Source organism: Malus sylvestris, chromosome 8 (genome assembly GCF_916048215.2).
Source record: "Malus sylvestris chromosome 8, drMalSylv7.2, whole genome shotgun sequence".
Taxonomy (NCBI): Eukaryota; Viridiplantae; Streptophyta; class Magnoliopsida; order Rosales; family Rosaceae; genus Malus; species Malus sylvestris.
Window position 1 is genome coordinate 25,490,510 of NC_062267.1, and position 25,124 is coordinate 25,515,633.

Below are 25,124 nucleotides of genomic sequence, written 5' to 3' on the forward strand. Positions count from 1 at the left end.
TTGTTTTCCTCCATGCACGGTGGATTTACGTATTTGTCCACGCTGCCCACGCGTCGATCATCGTCGACTGCTCCGCTTCCACCATCTCGAATTTTCCTTCGGTTTCGACTTCTTTCTCTCACAAAGCTGGACTTTTCATTTTCTTCCGGTAGTCCTCCATTTGCTACACGAACTCCAGTTCTCTCTCCCTATTTTGCACGAACCAGAACATATGTTTTCTATCCCGTTCCGATTCAAAGAAATTCCTTAAGGGGCTTAGATTTCGTGGTAAGTCCTCTGTCTCTCTGTAGAATTTTGTTTGGATTGGGTTGTTCGTGTTGTTCTCCTGACAACAAAACTAAAATTCCTTCAATTCGCCTCATCCAAGTCCAATTCCACTCTGCCATACCCAGGAAAGCTTGGCTCCCGTTCTGATTTGAAGAAATTTTAAACCCAGAAAGCTTGGGTTTCCATGTGAGTTCTTTGTTTTGGGTTTGGTTTTTGGTTCTCTTTTCTTTGTTCAAATTTTTTTGATTTTAATTTTAAAAATCTGGGTTTTTTTTTCAATGGTTTGGTCCATCTTATTAGCTTTCTCACCAGAGATCTCTGCCATCACTGTTCCACAAAACTCGAGCGTCTGCTCTTTCGAACCAAGTACTTCTTTCACTTTCTGTTTGTTTCCGGGAAAATTTAGGGCTCGAAAGTGTGTAGAGTTGTAGAAGTAAAAAAAAAACTCTCAATCTTTATGTTGTCCTGTACACAAAGAATTTGAATTTTTGATTGTGTTTCGGCATACCCATACTGGAATTTTGTGATTTGGAAATTATAGAAGTTAGAACCCAGATAAAATTTCAGATTGGGGTTTTGAACATTGTTCTAGGTTATGGATTAGAACAAAAACGTTACCTTCTAGAAGAGACGTGAAGTTATGTAGTTTTCAGTGTATAAATTGGCTTTTAAACATTGTTCTGGGTTATGGGTTATTACAAAGATTCACCTTCAGGCAAAATTACATTTGATTTACAAGAGGAGATCTTTGAAAATGAGGTCTCAGCTGGCCATGATTCATCGTTATCTTAGAAGAATGGACGCTCTGACATATTCCTTCAACAATAATGCGTGACTTTTAAGTGGACAATTTCACCTTTTGTTTTCATGTCAAACCAACTTGCCTCACATACATGGTTCCGTTGTTAACATATTTTCTTCCATTGGTTCTTAAAGAATCATCTGAATCAGTTCTTGGATGATGATCCAACAATATCTCATTCATGGTTTGGATAGTTATTAAGAATATGATGGGATAACCGAGTTGAGTTCATGAATTAAACTAGGTCGGGTTAATTACACTTTAGCATATGCCTTTTTGACTTAATGTCAATTACTTGACGTTTATCATAGGCTCTATGTCCACTGATGCTTTTTATTTTTTTTTATATTGATGCTTTAGCCGTTCCCGTTGTCTACTCTATCGATGTATAAATTGTATCTATAATTTCAAAATACATGTTTTTCATGACATGTATGATATTTATAAGATACTTTATGTTAGAGTCTAATTCTTTTTCCCTTCCCTTCACTGCAGTCCCGACAAAAGTACTTGGAGACTTGCAGCAGATGCAAACTCTCTTCATAACTAAAACTGTTTACTATCAGGTCTTTCTTGGTTAGTGATTCTGGTATAGCTGATTACTGTGAATATCAATTGTGTGTTTTGTGCTCCTGGGTTTGTGCTTAGAGCATTGTATTTTCTATATATAAATTTTTTCCTTCAGTTCAATATGCAAGTAGTTTTTCCCTTTTTCGTCTCAAGTATTTGGTTGGTTTTATTCTTGGATTTCCTGATGATTTGAAAATGAAATGTTTGCCAACAGTGTCACATGGGTATCATGGATTGCTCAAAAATGTCACAAAGACGTAAAGAGATTTATTACGTAGCTCCGACTATGCGGACTATGAAGCTAGAAAACAATGGTGCAGAAATTGCTGTTTGTTCTTGCTAAGGTTTGTAATCCGATGACTAATAAGTTTGTTCCCATATTCGGCACTTCAAATATGTCTAGAAATAATGTTATTTTTACGTAAGTTAGGTTTTCCATTTTTCACTTCTTGCTATGTTATTTCTTTTTGAGGAAACGACTTTAATCACCCTTCCAGTTTGGAAATTCTTGAGTTGTGCAAATTGTATATTAGAGGGGATCCCTTGATATATATTAGTTAGTTCTTACTAAAATTCGTGCAAAATGTTTTCGTTATGTTGAAGTAAAAACCTTTTTAAGGTTGCAATTAGTTTTTCACGTGTGTAAATAATGTCTATCATGTATATACAGCATAACTTTCTACATGTTTTATACGATTTAAAAATCTGCATCAACGCGTGGGTACTAATGACTACCCATTTTTGGTTGACGAGAAAGCCACGTTTTAGTGGACAAAAAACATAGTTTGATTAAAAAAATGTTAGATATAGAAAGAGAAGTTAAAAATAAAGAAAAGCCTAATGGATGAAAAAAAAAAATTGAAAATATGATTTTAGCTCCTGAAACTTAAGTTTCATTACATAAAACCCGATATGGTCGTTTTATCTAAATAAAACCCAGTGACTAGGTTTCACATAAGCAAATTCATTAATTGGGTTTGACTTCACACATTTTGCTTTTTTCGGATGACTTGAATACCCCTAATTACAATTTTAACTCTAATTGGAACTGAGCAAGTGTAGTTCCCTGCCCTGCGAGAACACTTTCAAGTTGCGATGCTTCGATTACCAATTGCTCCCGCTCTTGAGCCAACGCATCTAGACGCACCTGGACAGAAGTTAAAAAAGTCTCTGTGACTTGATAATCTCTCGAAACAGCTTGCTGAGAAGACCGGACTTGAGCCAGTGACAAGTTTATTGTTGCTAGCTGATGAGCTCTAACGTCTGAACTCAACTTCTCCAAGGAAATAGCACGCAAGGAAGAATACTCAATCGAGGCGGCCATAAGTTCGGCAATCTTGATCTTCAAGGATGAAGAATCAATGTTAAGGTTGTCAATCACAGAAACAAGCTTCGACAAATCCTCCTTGAGCAACATAAGGTCTTCTAACAGACACTTAGAAATCCTCTCCTTAATATGGCTCTTGATCTCCATTGTCGCACCAAGATTGATGCGATGGATGAGTCGCTCTGTACCGCTAAGGTTCGGCCCTCTCAAAGAGATCTCAGAGCTAGCTGGCAAAGGTGTTGAACACATGACGGGTTCTTGCATACCTCCACCTTCACATGGCAAACTCGGGAAGTTCGGCGGGTTTGGAACAAGCTCTGCACCAGGTGGATCCCCGATCTCCCTGTCTGTAGGTAGGTCGCCTGCCAATAGCATCTTCGTATAAGAATAAACATCTGCAGTTACCAAATCAAAAAGACAAGAAGGCCCAACCTAAAGAAGACAAAGAAAGATGTTAGAAACGAAAGCCAAAATGTTGAAAGCAGAAGAAATCACGAGAGAAAATGAAGTACATACATTTCTTTCAAATGGCACACGATCATCGAATTGAGGAGGTCTAAACACTTCTTTCTTCTTATGACGAAAATTGACATTGCTGTCAACCTGAGCATTCTTAAGTGGTCGCTTGTTTGAAACTTGTTGACGCTACTGTTAAATAAATCCATCTGCGTGCAAATCAACTTCATCTCCCGTCTCTTCAGAAGCATCCGGATGTCGAGGAGACAAGCATGAGCGTTGAGGAGCTAAAGCTACATGTTTATCTTGTAAGGGAGCTGCACTTACGCAATCAAGAGGTACCGGTTGCATAGGAACCACAGGCCAACCTTTTCTCGACATATCATCGCCTGAGTGAAAAGAATTGGTACCATTTGCTATCCCCAAGTTCTTATAATGTGCCTTTAACCACCAACGTGCGTAAACACGGGTCACTGGATTACTTTTGAACTCATTCTTGGCTAGCAGCGTGATAACAGCATTTGTGCATGCACGGGTACAAGACTCCCAATGCATGTACACGGTTTGCAGGGATGCCGATTGGTTCTTTTACTTCAGCTTGCATGGCACGTTTTGGACAAAACCAAATTGCCTGCTGATACGGTGGGGACTATATAACTGAACAATGCATCGGTCTTCTTGCCGCAAAGAAACAAACTTCGAGCGAAGACTTATAAGATAAGACAAGTTTGAGAAGCGGAGATGCGAATTGTCTATGATGCCTCGCCGCACCGAGCCAACTTTCGCTAAGGGGTCAATCCTCAAATCTTCACAACTTTTAAATAGCGCTCGCGCTTGCAAATCATCAAGGCTCTTCGCGGAGAGCACACCAGAATACTTCGTCATCAATGGCCTCAGCTTGGCTCCAGTCGATGAAGAAGGCCTTGACTTGTTTATAGTCGACAAAGAAAAACGAGTGCCAAAATATTCACCCAACCAACCATACACATAGTGGTAAGGAAGCACCGCAGCATGATCTTCAGTGCTTGCCAAGTCTGAAACAATGCTCAAGCCATTGTAAATGTTGGCTAAGACCAGAATAGCAAGGCTAAAAGACTCATCTGCAGCCATCTTGCTAGCAACTTTGAAAACTCCAGGACGAACTAAGTTGACGTCGCCTGTCGGGAAAACAAACTTACAAAGCCAGCAAGCTAAGAAAGTAGCTATGTAAAACTCTTTCACATGCTCTGATGCTATGCCAAGATCCTCAAACGCTTTCAACCCGTCAGAAGATCGGCGCCTAGTTGAGCCAATGACACCGGACGAGTTTGAGTCTTCCTTTGGCCTAGTGGTCTTGTTACGGCCACTTTTCTTCAAAGACTTCTTATACCTCATGGGCTCATAGTACCAAAATCGGATCCATGAGGAAATCCTCATGCCTGATTTACCTTGAGCATCTTGGAAAAGCTTGTGATACGCCCAAAACAAACAACGGCAATTCGCAGGCAATCCTTGACTATTGCAAAGAAAAAGTTCCTCCGTGTTGGGAACGACCTCGTCATTAAACTTACCTTGGATCGGCAAGCCTCCAATCATGTGAAGATCTCAAAGTGAAATTGACATCTCCCCTTACGCCGTGTGAAGTGTGTTGGTCACTGAACACCAATGCTCAAAGAACACACGAATGATGGATGGATGACGATCATAACTAAACAAAGATGCGTACACAACGTGGTAAATGCCCACGTTAGTAAGCACATCTTTAGATCGGTTTAGGACATCTTCAAGGCACTCCCAATAAAACTCATTAAAGACGGCTTTTCCAGTAGTCGACATGGTATCATTCCAAGCCATGGCTCTGCTGTGGATGTGATCACCAAGAAGTTTAAACGAGGTCGGATGATGGTCACGAGCATGGTGCGAAGGATTCAAAATAAGAACCCTTGATGTGCATGCCTTTTTCTTCGTATTTGGTTGAACAGAGTCTACCACCTCTCAAGATACTTCAGAAGACCACGACTTAATATGCATAGAGTTGTCTTTCGCGAGAAAAGCAAGCGCCTTAGGACCAGTCAGTGGCGCGTAAAGCTTCAACGTTGTTCTCTCATCTTGCGAATTGCATTCCTTCGCAAGAATGGTGATGGTGTTCTTAAAACATTTGAAAAATATCATGATCGAAAAAAAAAAAATCAGCCACAAAACTTGAGCAGCACGACAAAGAGGGCAGCTACAGAGCAGTCATTCAAGGCACGCTACAGTGGTAAAGGAAACCAAAATGCTACACAATCGCACTACGCAAACCTTCAGCGATTACGCAAGCAGTTTCTTGTACCGCACGTCGACATTACTACTAAGAAAAATTATGACCAAAAGGCATTACACAGCGAAGCCTCGCTGCAGTCTCCACCACAGCACCACACGGTAGCGCACCACCGAGGAAAAACTGTGATCAAAAGGCACTACACAACAAAACCTCGTTGCAGTCTCTTGCATAAGCACTAGGCAGCAAATACACCCACGTCCTACTACCACGTCTCTTAAAAGCTTCATAAGGATCCCAGCATCCTGCTCTGCCGTCTCAAAATTAAAAGAATTTTAGCATCACAACAAAGAAATCCATCAGTGGGGGCATATACATTGTGCATAAAAAATAGACACATCATATTTTATATATATATGCACATGTCAAATCCATTACTTCAAAAAATAAAAAATGAAAAATAAAAAAATGGCCTCACAAAATGAAGGTTGCACGGAGGAATTTGCTATACCCTGCATTCTCTTCTTCTCGTCTGCATCAACGTCTTTCTCTATCCTCTGTATATGATATATGTACACGAACATGACAATCACATTCTATATATATGGCATATTATATATATATATATATATATACACACACACACACACGAGGTGAATGGAGATACATACATAACCAAAAGGATTGGAGTCGTGCTCTGCTGAGAGAAACTGCACGGAGGAATTTGCTATGCCATGTCTTCTCTTCTTCCCCTATGTAGCAACGTCTCTTTCTCCACCGCAATCGAACTCCCACGAACAGCAACTCGCCTTTGTGGTTCAAACCTGCACTCGCAACCACTCTTCTTGTCCAAGTACCGAGCTCACCACATGACAGACTCGAAGAACACGTCGCAGCAAGGAAACATGACAGTGCAGCAGGAATGGCAGTACAGCGAGGGTGGTGCAGCAAGAACGGCAGGTAGTGCAACGGTAGAGCAACACGAGAGGCAGTTACGGTGAAATTCTATACGTATGTATATACAATGATCTCCAGAAAAGAAAGCGGCATGCTAAGATCTCTAATGGGACGAACAACTTTGGGATCAAAGCAATAAGGCAGCACACAGCGAAGAGCAAGCGATGGTTGTCGAAGCACAGCAAGAGGCAAAGACAAAACCCGATGTTGCATTACTTAAATCAAAGTCTACCCTACTTATATAGAGAGTGACTGCACTAATACTCAAAACCCGCTTAAAAAAAAAGGTTGCCTCAGCTCTAATGGTGGCGACTGTGCAAGTCTGCATGCAGAAAATGATGCAGGCGAAGAGTCCTATCGACGAACCCAGAGAAGCAGATGGAGTACGACGACTGTGCAAGTAATAGTGCAGTGACTATGTAAATGATAGTCCAGAGAACCAAGTGAAAACAGTCCGCATGCGGAGAGAATGCGGTGCAGTGAGGAATCCCATCGAGTAAACTCAACAGTGTCAATCTACCATACTCATCATCAGAACATGTACACACACAAAAAAGAAGGTGCAAACTATTGTTAGAAGTCAAGAAAGAAAAAGGAAAATGGTGGTGGAGACATAATGATTGAAAGGAAGAAAGTAGAGAAAGGATGGCGAATTTTCGTCTAAAAAAATGATGGAATAGTGCACGACACCATCTTGGAAAAGGTTGATTACAAAAAAAAAATGTATATATAAGTGTAAATGGTGGAATCTTGGTGCATCTGCACCATGCAAAAAATAAAGGGGAAGTAACACATCTTAGTGAAATATACGTTTTATTTATGTTTAGCATAATACACCAAATAAAATAAAACATGTCCATTAATATCTCTAAGAAAGTACAAGTGCATAAAAAAAAAAAGCAAAAGAGAAAAGACGGAGACTTCACAAAGGTTGCTCACGTGAAGCCTCAGCACTCGGCTGAACCTTAGAAGAAGAAGGCACTAAAGATTGATCATGTGGCGCTTCAATGCTTGGTCGAACAAGTGGTCGTGTTGCCTCTTCTTTTAAAGTGGTGTCAATTGTGTTTAACATGAACACTTTGAAGATTGCCCGCCCTTGAAAATTGTTTTTGTTGTATTCCTGAGATTTTACTCCCTCTAACCCTTTTCTTTTACCATTTTTGAAAATGGCATACCTGAGTAACATGTGCTTAGATTTGAGTCTCGGAAGCGATACAAGTGAGCAGCGTCAGGGTAATATATGGCGCCCGTCCTTCTTTTCTTCTAATGACCATCTTACAGTTGAAGACTCTGTGATAAGGGATGCAACGACAGCTACGGTTGTAGCTAGGAACCTTCTCTCCTAGAGATAATAAGCTACTTTCAAGGCGGTCCGATAAGTTGGTTGTTCAAGACTTCCAGGCCCTCAGTGTTCAATGTGCGGGCTCTGTGTCCAACATGAGCTAGCGCCTACTTGCTCGAACTCGTCAAATTGAATCATTGACGGCCGAGGTGGAAAGCCTTGGAAGAGAGGTCAAATGTTTCAAGCGCGAGAATCGAGAGTTGCGCATGCTTGCAAATGATTATTTGACGAGCATGAAGAGAAAGCTTGATCATCTGCAAGCATCTGAAGGTCGGATTCAAAGGGATCATCAGAAGTTTTTGGCTTTCTTCCAAAGGCACCTTTTGCCTTCACTTTCTGGCGTTCGACCGAGCATTGAAGCGCCACATGATCAATCTTTAGTGCCTTATTCTTCTAGGGTTCAGCCGAGTGCTGAGGCTTCACATGAGCAACATTTGTGAAGTCTCTTGTCTTTTCTCTTTTGTTTTTTTTTTTGTGCGCACTTGTAATTTCTTAGAGATATCAATGAACATGCTTTATTTTATTCGGTGTATTGTGCTAAACACAAATAAAACGTATATCTCACTAAGATGTGTTACTTCCCCTTTATTTTTTTGCATGGTGCAGATGCACCAAGATTCCACCATTTACACACTTATATATACATTTTTTTTCTTTTTTTTTTGTAATCACCATTTTCCAAGGTGGTGTCGTGCACTATTCCATCACCCTTTTTTTAGACGATCCTCCCCCTACTTTCTTCCTTTCAATCATTCTGTCTCCACCACTATTTTCCTTTTTTTTTTCTTGACTTGCTAACAATAGTTTGCATATTCTTTTTTGTGTGTGTACATGTTCTGATGATGAGTGTGGTAGATTGACACTGTTGGGTTTACTCGATGGGACTCCTCACTGCACAACATTCTTTTTCGCATGCGGACTGTTTTCACTTGGTTTTCTGGAGACTATCATTTACACAGTCACCGCATTATTACTTGCACAGTCGTTGTACTCCATCTGCTTCTCTGGGTTCGTCGATGGGACTCTTCGCCTGCATCCTTTTTTGCATGCGGACTTGCACAGTCGCCATAATTAGAGTAGAGGCAACTTTTTTTTTTTTTTTTTGTAAGCGGGCTTTGAGTATTAGTGCAGTCACTCTCTATATAAGTAGGGTAGACTTTGATTTAAGTAATACAACATCGGGTTTTGACTTTGCCTCTTGCTGTACTTCGACAACCTTCGCTTGCTCTTCGTTGTGTGCTGCCTTATTGCTTTGATCCCAAAGCTGTTCGTCCCATTAGAGATCCTAGCATGCCGCTTTCTTTTCTGGAGATCATTGTATATACATACGTATATAATTGCACCGCAACTGCCTTTCGTGTTGCTTTACCGTTGCACTACCTGCCGTTCTTGCTTCACCACCCTCGCTGTACTGCCATTCTTGCTGCACTGTCTTGTTTTTTTGCTGCGACGTGTTCTTCGCGTCTGTCGTGTGGTGACCTCGGTGCTTGGACAAGAAGAGTGGCTACGAGTGCAGGTTTGAACTACAAGAGCGAGTTGCTGTTCGTGGGAGTTTAGTTGTAGTGGAAAGAGAGAGAGATGTTGCTGCAAAGGGGAAGAAGAGAAGACATGGCATAACAAATTCCTCTGTGCAGTTTCTCTCAGCAGAGCACGACTCCAATCATTTGGGTTATGTATGTATCTCCATTCACCTCGTGTGTGTATATATATATATATATATATATTATATGCCATATATATGGAATGTGATCGTCCTGTTCGTGTACATGTATCATATACAGAGGATAGAGAGAGACGTTGCTGCAGACAGGAAGAAGAGAAGGCAGGGTATAGCAAATTCCTTCGTGCAGCCTTCATTTTGTGAGGCCTTTTTTTTATTTTTTGTTTTTTATTTTTTAAGTAATAGATTTGACATGTGTGTGTATATATATATATATATATGTATGTACACAGACATTGATTGTCCCATCACCTTTTGTGTGTGTGTGTGTGTATATAGATATAATATGATGTGTCTAATTTTTATGTACAATGTATGTGCCCCCACTGATGGATTTCTTTACTGTGATGCTAGAATTCTTTTAATTTTGAGAAGGCAGAGCATGATGCTGAGATCCTTATGAAGTTTTTAAGAGACGTGGTAGTAGGACGTGAGTGTATTTGCTGCCTAGTGCTTGTGCAAGAGACTGCAACGAGGTTTTGCTGTGTATTGCCTTTTGATCACTGTTTTCCCTCGATGGTACGCTGCCGTGTGGTGCTGTGCAAGAGACTGCAACGGGGCTTTGCTGTGTAATGCCTTTTGGTCACAATTTTTTCTTGGTGGTGACGTCAACGTGTGATGCAAGAAACTGCTTGCGTAGTCGCTGCGGGTTTGTGTAGTGCAATTACGTAACATTTTGGTTTCCTTTGCTACTGTAGCGTGCCTTGAAGGACCGCTCTGTAGCTGCCTTCTTTGTCGTGCTGCTCAAGTTTTGTGGCTGATTTTTTTTGTTTTGTTTTGCGGTTATGATATTTTTCAAATGTTTTAAGAACAACACCATCACCTTTCTTGCGAAGGAAGATGATTCGTAAGATGAAGGAACAACGTTGAAGCTTTACGCGCCACTAACTGGTCCTAAGGCGATTGCTCTTCTCGTGAAAGACAACTCTATGCATATTAAGTCGTGGTCTTTTGAAGTATCTTGGGATGTGGTACACTCTGTTCTACCAAATACGAAGAAAAAGGCGTGCACATCGAGGATTCTTATTTTGAATCTTTTGCACCATGCTCGTGATCATCATCCGGCCTCGTTTAAACTTCTTGGTGATCACATCCACAGCGGAGCCATGACTTGGAATGGTACCCTATCGACTACTGGAAAAGCCGTCTTTGATGAGTTTTATTAGGAGTGACTTGAAGATGTCCTAAGCCGATCTAAAGATGTACTTACTAACGTGGGCCTTTACCACGCTGTGTATGCATTTTTGTTTAGTTATGATCGTCATCCTTTCGTCATTCGTGCGTTCTTTGAGCATTGGTGTTCAGCGACCAACACACTTGACACGGCACAAGGGGAGATGTCAATTTCACTTTGGGATCTTTATAGGATATGAGGCTTGCCGATCCAAGGTAAGTTTTATGACGATGTCGTTCCCAGCGCGGATGAACTTTCTCTTTGCAATAGTCGAGAATTGCCTGTGAGTTGCCGTTATTTGTTTTGTGCGTATCACAAGCTTTTCCAGAATGCTCAAGGTAAATCAGGCGTGAGGATTTCATCATGGATCAGATTTTGGTTTACTGGGAGGCCATGAGGTATAAGCAGTGTTCTAAAAATCGGCCTAGGCGGTGCCTAGGCGCTGGGCAGTGGCCAACCGTCGAGATTAATGCAAAATCGGGAGAAAAATTGGGACATGGATTAGGCGGGTGCTGAGGCGACTTGAGCGGCCCTTGGGCGCCCTAGGTGGTCTGGGAATTTCAATTTTTTGTGTTCGAACTTGAGAAATGATGAATGCATATTAGCTGTGTTCTGGTTTTTCTGGGTTTCATGAGTTGCATGTGTTCTTGCGAAGAGGAAGAAGATGAGAAAAAACTAATTTCTCTCTCTTCCTTCCACACCCACGTGATCACTTTCAAATTATTTAATGTAATTTTTGTTTTGTTTTGTTTCTATCCAATTGGATAGCTAGCTTGACTTTTATAAAGAAAAAAGGCTGTCACCTATCAATCCATCCATAGCATCAAGTGCTATTAATTTTTTTCCTATTAAAAAAACATTAGATTGTCAGGCCGTTTCATAGCATAAGTCCTATTGATTTTCTATACTTGTTAGATACACATTTTATTATTTTTTTACTATCTTATTTAGGGATTTCATACAAGTATATATATTTTTTTTTTTTTATAAATGTCAGTATACATTTATTTACAAGATATACAAGAAATTTATCTAAATCCGCCTAGGCCGTCTGGGCGCCCACCTAGACCCCGCCTAGGCGCTAGGCACCAACCTGCCGCTAGACTAGCGACTAGCGTTTTTTAGAACCTTGGGTATAAGAAGTTTTTGAAGAAAAGTGGCCGTAACAAGACCACTAGGCCAAAGGGAGACTCAGACTCGTCTGATGTTAGTGGCTCAACCAGGTGCCGCTCTTCTGACGAGTTGAGAGCGTTTGAGGATCTTGGCATAGCATCAGAGCATGTGGAGGAGTCTTACCTAGATGCTTTCTTAGCTTGCTGGCTTTGTAAATTTGTTTTCCCAACAGGCGACATCAACTTAGTCCATCCTGGAGTTTTCAAAGTTGCTAGCAAGATGGCTGCAGGTGAGTCTTTTAGCCTTGCTATTCCGGTCTTAGCCAACATTTACAAGGGCTTGAGCATTGTTTCGGACTCAGCAAGCACTGAAGATCGTGCTGCGGTGCTTTCTTACCACTATGTGTATGGTTGGTTGGGTGAATATTTTGGCACTCATTTTTCTTTGTCAGACTCTTGACAAGTCAAGGCCTTCTTCATTGACTGGAGCCAAGCTGGGGCCTTTGATGACGAAGTATTTTGGTGTGCTCTTCGCAAAGAACCTTGATGATTTGCAGACGCGAGCGCTATTTAAAAGTTGTGAAGATTTGAGGATGGACCCCTTAGCGAGAGTTGGCTCGGTGCGGCGAGGCATCATAGACAATTCGCATCTCCGCTTCTCAGACTTGTCTTATCTTATAAGTCTTCGCTCGAGGTTTGTTTCTTTGCGGCAAGAAGACCGATGCATTGTTCAGCCATATAGTCTCCACTGTTTTAGTAGGCAATTTGGTTTTGCCCAAAACGTGCCAGGCAAGCTGAAGGAAAATAACCAATCGGCATCCCTGCAAGCCGTGTACATGCATTGGGAGTCTTGTACCCCTGCATGCATAAATGCTGTTATCACGCTGCCAGCCAATGATGCATTCAAGAGTAATCCAGTGACCTGTGTTTAAGCACATTGGTGGTCAAAGGCACATTTTAAGAACTTGGAGATGGCAAGTGGTATCAATTCTTCTCACTTATGCGATGATATATCGAGAGAGGGTTGTCCTGTGGTTCCTATGCAACTGGTACCTCTTGATTGCGCAAGTGCGACTCCCTTACAAGATAGACTTGTAGCTTTAGCGCCTCAATGCCCATGCTTGTCTCCTCGACATTCGAATGCTTCTGAAGAGATGGGAGATGAAGTTGATTCGCACGAAGATGGATTTATTTTGCAGCAGCGTCAACAAGTTTCAAACAAGCGACCACTTGAGGATGCTCAGGTTGACATCGATGTCAATTTTCGTCATAAGAAGAAAGAAGTGTTTATACCTCCTTAATTCGATGAACGTGTGCCATTTGAGAGAGATGTATGTACTTCATTTTCTCTCGTGATTTCTTCTGCTTTCATCATTTTGGCTTTCGTTTCTAACATCTTTCTTTGTCTTCTTTAGGTTGGGCCTTCTTGTTCTTTTGATTTGGCAACTGCATATATTTATTCCTATACGGAGATGTTATTTGCAGGCGACCTACCTACAGACAGGGAGATCGGGGATCCGCTTGGTGCAGAGCTTGTTCCAAACCCGCCGAACTTCCCGAGTTTGCCATGTGTAGGTAGAGGTATGCAAGAACCCATCATGCGTCCAACACCTTTGCCAGCTAGCTCTGAGATCTCTTTGAGAGAGTCGAACCTGAACGGTACTGAGCGACTCATCCATCGCATCAGTCTTGGTGCGGCAATGGAGATCAAGAGCCATATTGAGGAGAGGATTTCTAAGTGTCCGTTGGAAGACCTTATGTTGCTCAAGGAGGATTTGTCGAAGCTTGTTTTTGTGATTGACAACCTTAACGTTGATTATTCTTTCTTGAAGATCAAGATTGCCGAACTTATGGCTGCCTCGACTGAGTATTCTTCCTTGCGTGCTATTTCCTTGGAGAAGTTGAGTCCAGATGTTAGAGCTCATCAGCTAGCAACAATAAACTTGTCACTGGCTCAAGTCCAGTCTTCTCAGCAAGCTGTTTCAAGAGATTATCATGTCACAGTGACTTTTTAAACTTCTGTCTAGGTGCGTCTAGATGCGTTGGCGCGAGAGCGGGAGCAGTTGGTAATCGAAGCATCGCAACTTGAAAGTGTTCTCGCGGAGCAGAGAACTACGCTTTCTCAGTACCAAGAGGAGATTTCGCGCCTAGAACGAGAGAAAGACATGACTATAGAGTTGCCCATCTTGTCTCCCACCAAGGTAGACTATTTGGAAGGCTTGCTTGAAGATCGCCTTCGTAGTTTTAGGGACATGGTTTTCAAATAGTATCTTCTGTTTTTTTTTCTTGTAATAAGGCTTTGGAGCCGATTCCTTCTTTCAAAGAAATAAAGTATTTACATTATTGAATTTGCTCTTCAATCTTCAAAGTGTTTTTTTTTTTAGATGGTGTGACTGTACTTGAAGTTTTGACGTTTCAAGTTGCCTACGTACCATCTGTTGATGAGGGATCAAGTCATAACGTAGTTCAAATGCATTTTTTTTGTGCCGTGCGCAGTTTATGCTTTTGTGGGCCAGGAGTATGGCGTTTGTTTTAGGGGTAGTAGCACTTCAAGAATCTGCCATTGATGGGATCGATCTGCAAGCTGTCTTCTGCCATGACTAAGTAGGCACCGTTGATGTAGACCTCTTGTATTACGTATGGTCCATCCCATTTTGATGTGAACTTGCTTTTTGTCTTGTGAATTGTGATAATAGGCCTATGCAATGCGAGGACGAGATCTCCAGTTTGGAAAGACGTTGGGCGGACCTTCTTGTTGACTGCCTTGGATAGCCATGCTTGGTAGCATTCCAAATGTTGTTGAGCTTCGAGCCTTCTTTCGTCGAGTGCTTCCAACTCTTGAAGGCGCAGCTTTGCATTCTCTTCATCAGTCAAGCCTTATTGTATAACCATTCTTAGTGAGGGGATCTGATTTTCGAGTGGTATACTAGAGAATAAGGCGTAGCTTGGGTATGAGTCCTATGTGTTGTCCGGTGTGCCCAAAATGCTTCGCTTAATCAGGAGATTGCACAATGTTTTGTTGAATACTTCTGCAAGACCGTTAGCCGGAGCATGATACATGGAAGACTTGTGCTGCTTGAACTTGTATTTCTCGCAGAGCTCGTCCACGAGTCGTTTGGAGAATTGTTTTCCGTTGTCAGTGATGATGTAGCAAGGCACACCATATCGGTGGATGATATGTTCCTTGATGAAACAGACGACAGGTTCATTCTTTACTTCCTTTAGGGGTATGGCTTCAGCCCACTTGGAGAAGTAATCTATTGTAGCTCGGATGTAAGATTCTCCTGCAGATGACTTTGGAGTAATTGGTCCTACGACGTCCAATCCCCATGCATCGAATGGCCATGAAGTAGTTGTAGGGTGTAATGGCTCAGGTGGTTGATGTATGAAGTTAGCGTGGAATTGGCAGGCTTAGCACCTTTTGGCATGTTCCAGGCAATCCTTCACCATGCTTGGCATGTTTCAGGCAATCCTTCACCATGTATGAAGTATGGGACAAGATCATCTTTCCTCACCTCATATTCAGTCAAGAGTTGATTGATTATGAGCTTGAAGTCGCTATATACCTCGAGAGCTATGATTTCCATGTTGATCGCCATTTGGAGCCCGATGATCAGTGCTTGGTACTCAGCGACGTTGTTGGAGCATAATTCGCTCAGTTGGAAGGAATAAGGTAGTATTTGCTTTTATGGCGATATGAATACTATTCTTGCCCCCGCTTCGTCCGCTCGTGCAGATCCGTCGAAGAACATCGTCCATGTTAGGAACATCGTAAGGCAAATCGTCTGAGATTTTCCAATCAGTTGGGATTGGGTGATTGGCAAGAAAGTCTGCTAGCGCTTGCCCCTTGACGGCTTTAGCGGGGACGTAGATGATCTCATACTGATGAAGAAGCAACGCCTATTTAGCGAGTTGCCCTGTTAAGACTAGTTTGGACATGACGTATTTGATCGGGTCAGCTTTAGCAACCAAGTGGATAGTGTAAGCATGCATGTAATGCTTGAGCTTTTGGATGGCGAACACCAAGGCAAGGCACATCTTTTCTATTGGGGAATAGTTCAACTCGGTGCCGGTGAGAGTTCGGTTGAGGTAGTAGAGCGCTCATTCTTTCTGGGATTCATTCTCTTGTGCCAAGAGTGCTCCAACTGAACTTTCCTGAGCTGCGATATACAATATGAGTGGTTTCCCGAGCACAGGCACCCCTAAGACAGGTGGACTTGAGAAATACTTTTTTATGCTTTCAAAAGCATTGTGGCATGCTTCGTCCCATACAAATGGAACATCATTCTTCATGAGTCAGATGAACGGTTGACAACGCCCTGCAAGGTTGGAGATGAAACGTCTGATGAAAGCTAGTCGTCCTTGTAGACTTTTCAGCTCGTGCAGGTTTCTTGGCTCAGGCATGCTTTGAATGGCCTTGATTTTTTATTGGTCCACTTCAACACCACGGTGCTTGACAATGAAGCCGAGGAACTTTCCGGAGGTGACGCCAAACACACATTTTAACGGGTTCATCTTGAGGTTGTATTTTCGCAGCCTTTCGAACATTATTCGCAAATCCTTCAAGTGGTCTGATCTTTTCTTTGTCTTGGCCACCACATCATCTACATAACATTCTACGTTTTTGTGTAGCATGTCATTGAAGATTTTCTGCATTGCACATTGATATGTAGCTCCAGTGTTCTTCAGACCAAAGGGTATCACCTTGTAGTAGTAGATACCTTTTGGAGTGCGGAAGGCTGTTAGTTCCTCGTCTTCGAGAGCCATACGAATTTAATTGTATGTAGAAGAGCCGTCCATGAATGACAGTGCCTTATGGTTAGTGGTTGCGTCCACCATGATTTCGATGATTGGCAAGGGGAAGTCGTCCTTCGGGCAATCGTCATTGAGGTCCCGGAAGTCTACACAAACACGTATTTATCCAGATTTCTTAAGGACGATGACGATGTTGGAGATCCATTAGGGGTATTGCACTTCTCGAATGAAGCCTGCTTCGATTAACTTGTCAATCTCTGCCTCGATTTGTGGAATGAGCTCGGATCGATAGCGCATTTGAGTTTGCTTTATCGGTCGCGTTCCAGGCTTGACTGCAAGATGATGCACATCGATGACAGGGTCAAGGTCGGGCATTTCCTTGTAGGTCCAAGCAAAGACATCTTTGTACTCTGATAGCAGTTGGTAGTACTCTTTTATCTTGTCCGCACTTAACAGTGCACTTACGAAGATAGGTTTCTGCTCCTCTTTTGTGCCTAAGTTGAGCTCCTTGAGATCATCAACCGTGGCTTGCCCCTCATCCTCCAGTTGTGGTGGCGCAACAGTGACATCTTCTTCGGGAATCTCGTCTTCTCTGCCTTTTTGGATCGTGATGTGGAAGACATCTTGGACTTTCTCTTCAGAGTAGTCATTTCGGGTGTTGTAGTTACAAAAATCTATGCAAGCGCAGAGTTCCCCTGATTTTTTTAAAGGTAACATTTAAGTTTCATCCTGAGTCCATGACCTCTTGAATTAGATCACCTTCGATCATGTTGTCAATCTCAGCTTCATCCAGGCTTGAAAGTGTATTAATAATGGTTTCTTGCCCCCTTTTCGACTGGTGAATTTGTGGATGCGACGTAGGCTTTATGTGTAATTTCTTTGAAGCGACATGAGTCCATCCTTCAACTTCGCTTGACTTGGAACATGCCCCAGCAGTCGAGGCGACGACTTTGAGTCGAAAGAGCCAGAAGTGACGTCTTCCTTAGGGATTTCATCCCCTTTGTCTTTTTGGATCGTGATGGGGAAGATGTCTTGGACCTCCCTTTCAGTGTCGTCCTCTTGGGCTTGTTGGCATGAAGATTGTCCAGTGTGGATGATGGTGCGCCTTCTTACTTTCAGTGGTCCATTTGTGTCAACCTCCAAGATTGCTTGACGCTTCATCCTTGAAGGAATTGAGCTTCGAATATCGCCTTTTTCTGCTAGCCTCTCGAGCTTTTCTTCCTTTGATGTTGTTTCCCTATTTCCAGAAAACTTTAAAAAACAGAGCTAGCTGTGTTGTCTTCAAGTCTTTCCAAAGCTGACTGTCGAGGAGGAGAGCTAGCCGTGTTGCTTTGCTTCTTAGGTTTTGACAACCTTTAAAAAACAGAGCTTTGGGATGTTGGCCTGTTAAGCCTCTTGAAGACAGAGGTTTGGTTTTAACCACCAATGCGATCAAGTGTTGATGTTCTGGGTCTTGAATGATTCATCCTATCGAAGACTAACGTTCGAGGGGCAGATTTAAGCTCCTCTTGATCTTGTTCAATGCTCACGCTGATGTGTTGAGTGTTAGCATTTTTCTCTTTGCTTGAAATCTTCACGGGTGCATTTGGTGTGAAGCCAAGTCCAGCTTTGTTGTTGTTAACTCTGTAACCATGCTTCTTCAACTTCTTTTGAGTCTCGGTGAGGTCACGTTCTTTGTTGTTGACGGTGTTTGAAACCTTCTTTCCAGGATTCGAAGAAGAAGTGAAGTCGTACCCAGCTTTCAACATGAGTTTGTAGGCGTTTGGATTAAAACCTTATTCGGTCCTCTTGGTTGGGAGAAAGCTTGGTTCCACCCCCTTTGGTAGAGCTTTTACGAAGCCTTGTGGTAATCTTGCAACCTTAGCATCGCCTAGCTGTGTTAGAGGCAAAATTGCATTCGTCTTGAGCAACTTTACATTATTCTTGTGCTGCTGTGCATCGGCTTTGCTTGCTCTAGTTTTGAATGGAGATTGACCATTTTTTCTTCTCGACATTGGGATGTATCGGAAGACGGGTGTGTTTGGTCCATTTGAGGGCGTCATGCTCCCTTTGGTTGTTGCAGGTTTAGAAAGCTCATCATCGTTCTTGCTTGAAGACGACATAGCTTCTTCTTCTTGCTTCTTGGGCATGGCTTGCCACTCCTGCTTTTTAGGTATTGCTTTGCTCGTGGATTTGATCTCTTTTGGAAGAGCTTCGGGCACCATGTCTTCATCCATGTAGAACTTGGCGTCTGCGAAATGTGATTCGGCTTTGGTGAATGGTTTAGTGTCGTTATATATCACCTTCACTCATTCTCGGTAGAATTTTAAGCATTGGTGAATGGTGGACGGTACTACTCCATTCGCATGGATCCAAGGCCGTCCTAAGAGCAAGCCGTAAGAAGTTCTTGTATCAATCACGTGGAATATCGTACTTGACTTGAGTTCACCAATAGTCATCTCCACTCGGATTATGCCCATTGTTCTTTGTCCTCCTTGATTAAAACCTTGGATTAGTAGACGACTTAGGGACAGTTCAACCGCCTTGATGCCGATTGTAGTCATTGTTGACTTTGGCATGATGTTTATAGCTGATCCACCATCCACAAGCATGTAGTTGACTTTGTGCTCCCCTACGTACCTAGAGACGAAGAGAGGACGGTTGTGAGGCTTGGATCCTAGCAGCAAGTCTTCGTCGGTGAAATGGATTGCGTCTTCGATGGCACAGCATGTGGCACATTCATGTGGTCGAAGCTTCAAGCCTTCGTTCTTGCTTTCTTGCACTACGTGATCGTCAGGACTTGCCAAGCCAATGCTCTTCGCATCTTCTTTGGTAATCGTAGCGCTTCCTTGATGCTAAAGTGTGTTGGTAGACTTTCTTCGAGCATGAGAGTTTTTTCTCCCTCAGTGGCGATAACTTTGCTTACACTTTCAGGTTTAGGACAGGCTCTTCCATTTCTACTTTGACCATGTGACATGTAGCGATAGTGCACTGTTGGAAGAAGTCATTCGGGAAGTACTTGTGCAAGGAGATATGAATGCGTGGCTCTTGCTCAATAGATTCCCCAGCATATGTTGGCTTAACAGCTTTTACACTTCTTTTGGACTTCCTACTATTGCGGTGATGATGCTTTCTCCTTTGTTCCACCTTTAGTCTTGTGGCTTGTGGTTTTGGTTTCCTTGTTTTTTTTAAGGTCACCAATGTCCATCCTTCTTCATCATCGGTATGTGCATCTTGTTCGTTTGCCCCCGGCGATGGTTGTGCAGAAGGTATCATGCAACTTGAGCATTGATAGGAATGGTCAGGTGTCGCTTGGAGAGGCACAGGATCGAAGGATCCAAATGCAATTGTAGTAGTATGTGTTGTGGCCATGTCTTCGAGGTCGAGCTCGATTTTCCCTTTTTGCGCTAGCTTCATAATGAGTTCTTTAAGGACGAAGCACTTGCCAACAGGATGACTTACGATATGATGGTATTTGCAGTACCTAGGATCGTTCACGCGATTGATTTCTTCGGGAACTACTTGTGCAAGGAGATAGGAATGCGTGGCTCTTGCTCAATAGATTCCCCAGCATACGTTGGCTTAGTAGCTTTTACGTTTCTTTTGGACTTCCTACTGTTGCAGCAATGGTGCTTTCTCCTTTGTTCCACCTTTGGTCTTGTGACTTGTGGTTTTGGTTTCCTTGTTTTTTTTAAGGTCACCAAGGTCCATCCTTCTTCATTATCTGTATGTGCATCTTGTTCGTTTGCCCCCAGTGATGGTTGTGCAGAAGGTATTGTGCAACTTGAGCATTGATAAGAATGGTCAGGTGTCGCTTGGAGAGGCACGGATCGAAGGATCCAAATGCAATTGTAGTAGTATGTGTTGCGGCCATGTTTTCGAGGTCGAGCTCGATTTTCCCTTTTTGCGCTAGCTTCATGAGTTTTTTGAAGACGAAGCACTTGCCAACAGGATGACTTACGATACGATGGTATTTGCAGTACCAAGGATATCGTTCACGCGATTGATTTCTTCAGGGCGCTTGCATTCTGGTAACTCAATCACCTTTTTATCCAGCAAGTCGTCTAACATTGCATCCATGTCTGAGTCAGGAAAAGGGTATGCATTCTACTCCAATTCCCTCAAGGTGCTTTTGTACTTGTCTTGGGTGCGAGGAGGCTCACCTCTCTTTATCTCCTTTGCTTTGGTTTTGGAGGAGATCTTGATAGGCGGGGATGAGGTCTTGATGGGCACGGTGTTGACAGTAAAAGCTTCCTTAGCGGGCTTCTTCCCAGTTTTATCTGCATTTGGGGCAAACACCTTGTCCTTCTTGAAGTTGGTAATTGACTCTTTTTTTTCATGGTGAGCAATGCTCAGCTCCATGTCATGGGCACGGGTGGCTAACTTTTCAAAGGTCCGTGGTTTGATGCCTTGAAGGATATAGTGTAACCCTCATTGCATGCCTTGGACGCACATCTCGATTGAAGAGATCTCTGAGAGCCTGTCATTGCAGTCGAGGCTTAGATTGCGCCATCGGTTGATGTAGTCCACGACTGGCTCATCCCTCCATTGCTTCGTGCTCGTTAGCTCTAGCATGCTCATAGTGCGACGGGTGCTGTAGAAGCAGTTGAGGAATTCCTTTTCCAATTTCTCCCAGCTATGATGGACTCAGGCTCTAGGTCCGTGTACCACTCAAAGGCATTTCTTTTCAGTAAGCGTACAAATTGCTTGGCAAGGTAGTCTCCCTCTGTTCTAGCATTGTTGCAGGTTTTAATGAAATGGGCGACATGTTGCTTCGGGTTCCTTTTCCATCGAACTACATGCACTTTGGTGGCTGATAACCTATCGGCATCTTTAAAGCGTCAATTTTCTTGGAGTAGGGTTTTGAGTATAGTACAGAGTCATGTGAATTTCCTTCGTACTGTGCCTTGATGGTGCTAGCGATCATCTCCTGCAGCTGTTGGATAAAGAGAGATCCCATGAGTGACGCTGATTGGTCCAACTCCGGCTTCACATCGGCTTTCTCCACCAGAGGCTCATCTTCTTCGTCAGCTCATCTCTTTAGTGGATTACCCTTTAGGTCTGGTTTCTCGTCTTGCTACGCATCCAATTGATTAACGAGTGCAACGATTTATGAGTCTTTTTCTTCCACAATCCGTGTTATCCTTGCGATCGCTTCATTCATATGAGCCAGCTGCTCATCGTTTGAAGTCGCTTCAGTGGTCATGCCTTGCATGGCTGCGATGCTGCTTGAGTCAGCATCGGAAGGCATGGAACCAGAGTACTTTCTTGGGCTTTCTTCCCTTGGCGCCCTTAGCGAGGCCAGAGTGATCACAGGTTCGTGCCTCAGGTGCTCTTGTTCCTTCGGCAGAGTTGATGCAGGGGTAGAAGTGGTGGCAGAAAGAGCTCTTGCCTTGCTTCGAGTTGTGACGCCCGAAGTGACACCACCTGCGGTGATAACGCTCTTGTTCCTTTCATTGGTTGCGAGAACAACTTGAGCCTTCTTTGATGCCATTTGTGCTTTTTGCGGATTCAAAGATAGAGATGAGAGGTAGAGAAATGTCCCACCGAGCGTGCCAAATTTGTAAACACGGGAATTCCTGCGATGAATGAGATAAGAACACGTGTACAAAATAATATTTGTATTAATGATTTAAGGGTTACAATCTCTTCTACAAATTTAGCATCTGATTCTATCTTTGTAATGGGTAGATTTGATGTTGTTGATCCAAAGGGCCGTCGGGGCTTAATCTTCAGGATGAATGGATGATGAATGATGAACACTTTCTTCAATGGTCGTTGGGGCTTAATCTTGAATTGGTGAAAGTTTCTTCAAGGGCCGTTGGTGCTTGATCTTGAAGGAGGATTTTGACGAAGAATGAAGAGGGCTTTCTTGATTCTTCGGGATTTGCTTGAGAGCTTTAGAGTTTCGAGGCTTCAAGGCTTTGGTGTGTTGTGAATTGGTTATGAATTGGTCCCCCAAAGTGAATGTCTTAGTTTCCTATTTATAGAATTCCAAAACTTGATTTTTTGGATTTAAATAATCAGATGAAATAAATCATTTCTACCAAGTGTTGACACGTGTCAAGTTTGATGACTTTTCTAATGCTTCTCGATTTTTCGTTGAGTCACATGGTATGTGTAAAATTTATTTGACACGTGAACGTTGAAATTTTAATTATTGATCAACATTTATTTCACCAAAATTTCGATATCTACAAGTTTTTATCTAGAATTCATGGGTTTTTATCTTTAATGGGTTTTTAAAGATAAATGGTTTTCTAGACTCCATCATATAATAAAGGAGGAAGCTAAGAGTCTAAGACGTGGATGTGTTGTTTAGCTGCCACGACTCTCGAGACTCTGCGCACACACCCTACAAAACAAATCGCCTACTGAACTTCTCTCTCTCTCTTCACTCTCTCTCTGTGGATTTTGGATGAGTGCTAATCCTCCCGACTGCTCAAAGTAAAGAAATTAATCTCAAACTCGTACTCGATCATGTCTCGCCTGAAGAACGACTGCTTGTCTTTCACTGTTTCATTGCAAGAGGGTTTTCGTTATGTTAAGGCATGCTTCGTTGGTCAGGTTAGTTTGTTTCTTGCCTTAATGGCTTATTAGCTATTTACAGACGTGAGCGTAACCACATTGGTTAAAGCAGATTTGAGCCGTGCCACCGGCTGGAACGGATGTATGTAAAGGTGTTTTTTTCTTGTGCGATATTAATTTTTTTGACGGTTGATTGATATTGGAGCAGGCTAAGAAGTTGACAGCAAGGAATGAGAAGGAAGCAACAGAAGCTGAGCTTCAGACAGCCAAAATGCAAGTTGATGCAGTTGATGCCGCTGAGGATACCAAAAACAGACTCCACAATTCTCCCTAATGTAATGTAATTGCTCTAACAGTTCCATATTTCTTTATTTTGTTATAATTGAGCAGAATATTTTGCAATTTAAAATTTTGAATTGATTTATATTGTCCTTAGAATATAAGAAGAAAAATTGTTGCTTCACATCCTACCAATTAATTTACGGTAGTTCAGCATTCACCCATTTTTATTTCCCATGTTATTTTTGCCCAAAATATTTGAATATCAATCCCATAAATATCATCGATTTAGATGATATCATAAGTATCATACCAAATCCCATCAATCGAATTGCTTTTTCAAGAAATACGAGGAATTGAATTTTTTTTTTCTTCAGTTCATTTGATCCGATAGCAGAAAATTAAGGGAGATGTGTGAGAAGTCAAAATAGGTGTGTGGATAACACTACTCTTACTTTAACTTATTTATACTGTGTAAATAATGTGCATTCACGTATGATCCAACAAGTGCATAAAACACACAACAAATAAGAAATAAGAAATAGCCAGAGAGTATGATAACTTTAAGGTATTTATACATTAAATTTTAATATTATCCTCATTAATTTGTGTTCATTAAAGAAGCACAGATAGAATTTAGGTGGTACTGGAAGAAGAAGATGATGGACCTTCTAAACGAATATAGTCATACATGAGTCCATGGAAAGGAGCCAAAGGCCTGGTGCTCATTGTTTGCGTTAGAAATAGGGTATTGGCTCCTTCCACCAGCAATGTGCCTGGTATATTTATGTTATACAGCCAGTACAGACCATGGATTCCATGCCTAGCAATTGTATTGTCCTTTCCAATAACTCCAGTCGTAAACAGCGGAGGGTCTGCTTTCGAATCATTTATTCGAATCTTCAATAGGAAAAGAACAAGAAAAGCAACCAGATTAGTTAGAGCTTTGGTTACACTTACATGCAATTCTACACATAACATGTACCTGTAATTCTGCAATGTTTGCAGTGGCAAGGGCTATTCGAAGTTTGAGGGTAACACTTTCACTGAAATGCTTAAGTTGAAACTTGATTTGCCATGTAGTGCCTTGATATGTTTCATCATCTTTCTTCCTATATATTGTGAAACAAAAGGCTCGAAGTTAAGGCTACGGATTTAATTTTGAAATTTATTTGTTAATTTAACTACTCACAAAGAATGACACATTGAGAAAGTAAAGCCAATGTAGGTTAGGAAGAACTCCACCTAGGAACCTGGGCGAAGAACCAATCTTTAGTGTAGTCACTGGTGCCGATGCTGTAAATTAAATCTTCATCAGGATATAACTCTTGATATCTTTCCCATAATCCGTACTGCCTAAACCTGAAAGTGTAGGTAAGAAAATGTTCAAGATCTTTTATGTAGTGGAATGTGAAGAAAGTTGAGGTTTCACCATAAAACCAACTGGCAATATGGGAAGTAACCAATTATTTATAAGTACGTGTAGGGTCCCTTCTTTCACCGATGTAGGATTAATACTCTCAACCGAACATACACACACATATAGGAAAATGTGTTAGCAAATGAAAGGATGACAAAAGAAAAAAAAACGCATTGCAAAATTGTTCTTATTCTATT

General features: G+C 42.0%; 2 protein-coding genes across 10 annotated transcripts in view; one reads left to right on the plus strand and one right to left on the minus strand.

Moving 5' to 3' along the window:
* On the plus strand, positions 1-24,102 carry LOC126632446 (uncharacterized). Of its 9 annotated transcripts, XM_050302870.1 has the most exons (7): positions 15-267; positions 368-453; positions 1,565-1,645; positions 1,854-1,983; positions 14,463-23,267; positions 23,437-23,563; positions 23,885-24,102. In XM_050302870.1, exons 5-6 carry the CDS (start codon positions 23,181-23,183, stop codon positions 23,560-23,562), a joined length of 213 nt encoding a protein of 70 aa, XP_050158827.1. In that variant the 5' UTR covers positions 15-267; positions 368-453; positions 1,565-1,645; positions 1,854-1,983; positions 14,463-23,180; the 3' UTR covers position 23,563; positions 23,885-24,102. The 9 variants fall into 9 exon arrangements, 1 of the variants encoding a protein (XP_050158827.1); XR_007626726.1 differs by lacking the exons at positions 23,437-23,563; positions 23,885-24,102 and having other exon boundaries at positions 28-267; positions 14,463-14,570; positions 14,663-14,677; XR_007626724.1 differs by lacking the exons at positions 14,463-23,267; positions 23,437-23,563; positions 23,885-24,102 and adding an exon at positions 9,742-11,473 and having other exon boundaries at positions 1-267; positions 393-453; positions 1,854-9,633.
* LOC126632440 (probable rhamnogalacturonate lyase B) overlaps positions 24,043-25,124 on the minus strand; it is a 5,963-nt gene continuing 4,881 nt past the window's right edge. Inside the window, exons 13-15 of the mRNA XM_050302864.1 lie at positions 24,753-24,869; positions 24,493-24,619; positions 24,043-24,407 (exon numbers count right to left, since the gene is read on the minus strand). Coding sequence (XP_050158821.1) covers positions 24,144-24,407; positions 24,493-24,619; positions 24,753-24,869 — 508 coding nt within the window. The 3' untranslated portion in view covers positions 24,043-24,143. The remainder of the gene's footprint in view (positions 24,408-24,492; positions 24,620-24,752; positions 24,870-25,124) is intronic.

Bases quoted from the DNA above. Each gene is read 5' to 3' on its own strand.
- LOC126632446 (XM_050302870.1), top strand. From the start codon at position 23,181: ATGTCTCGCCTGAAGAACGACTGCTTGTCTTTCACTGTTTCATTGCAA. The intron at 23,268-23,436 runs GTTAGTTTGTTT...ATATTGGAGCAG, and splicing joins AGGCATGCTTCGTTGGTCAG to GCTAAGAAGTTGACAGCAAG.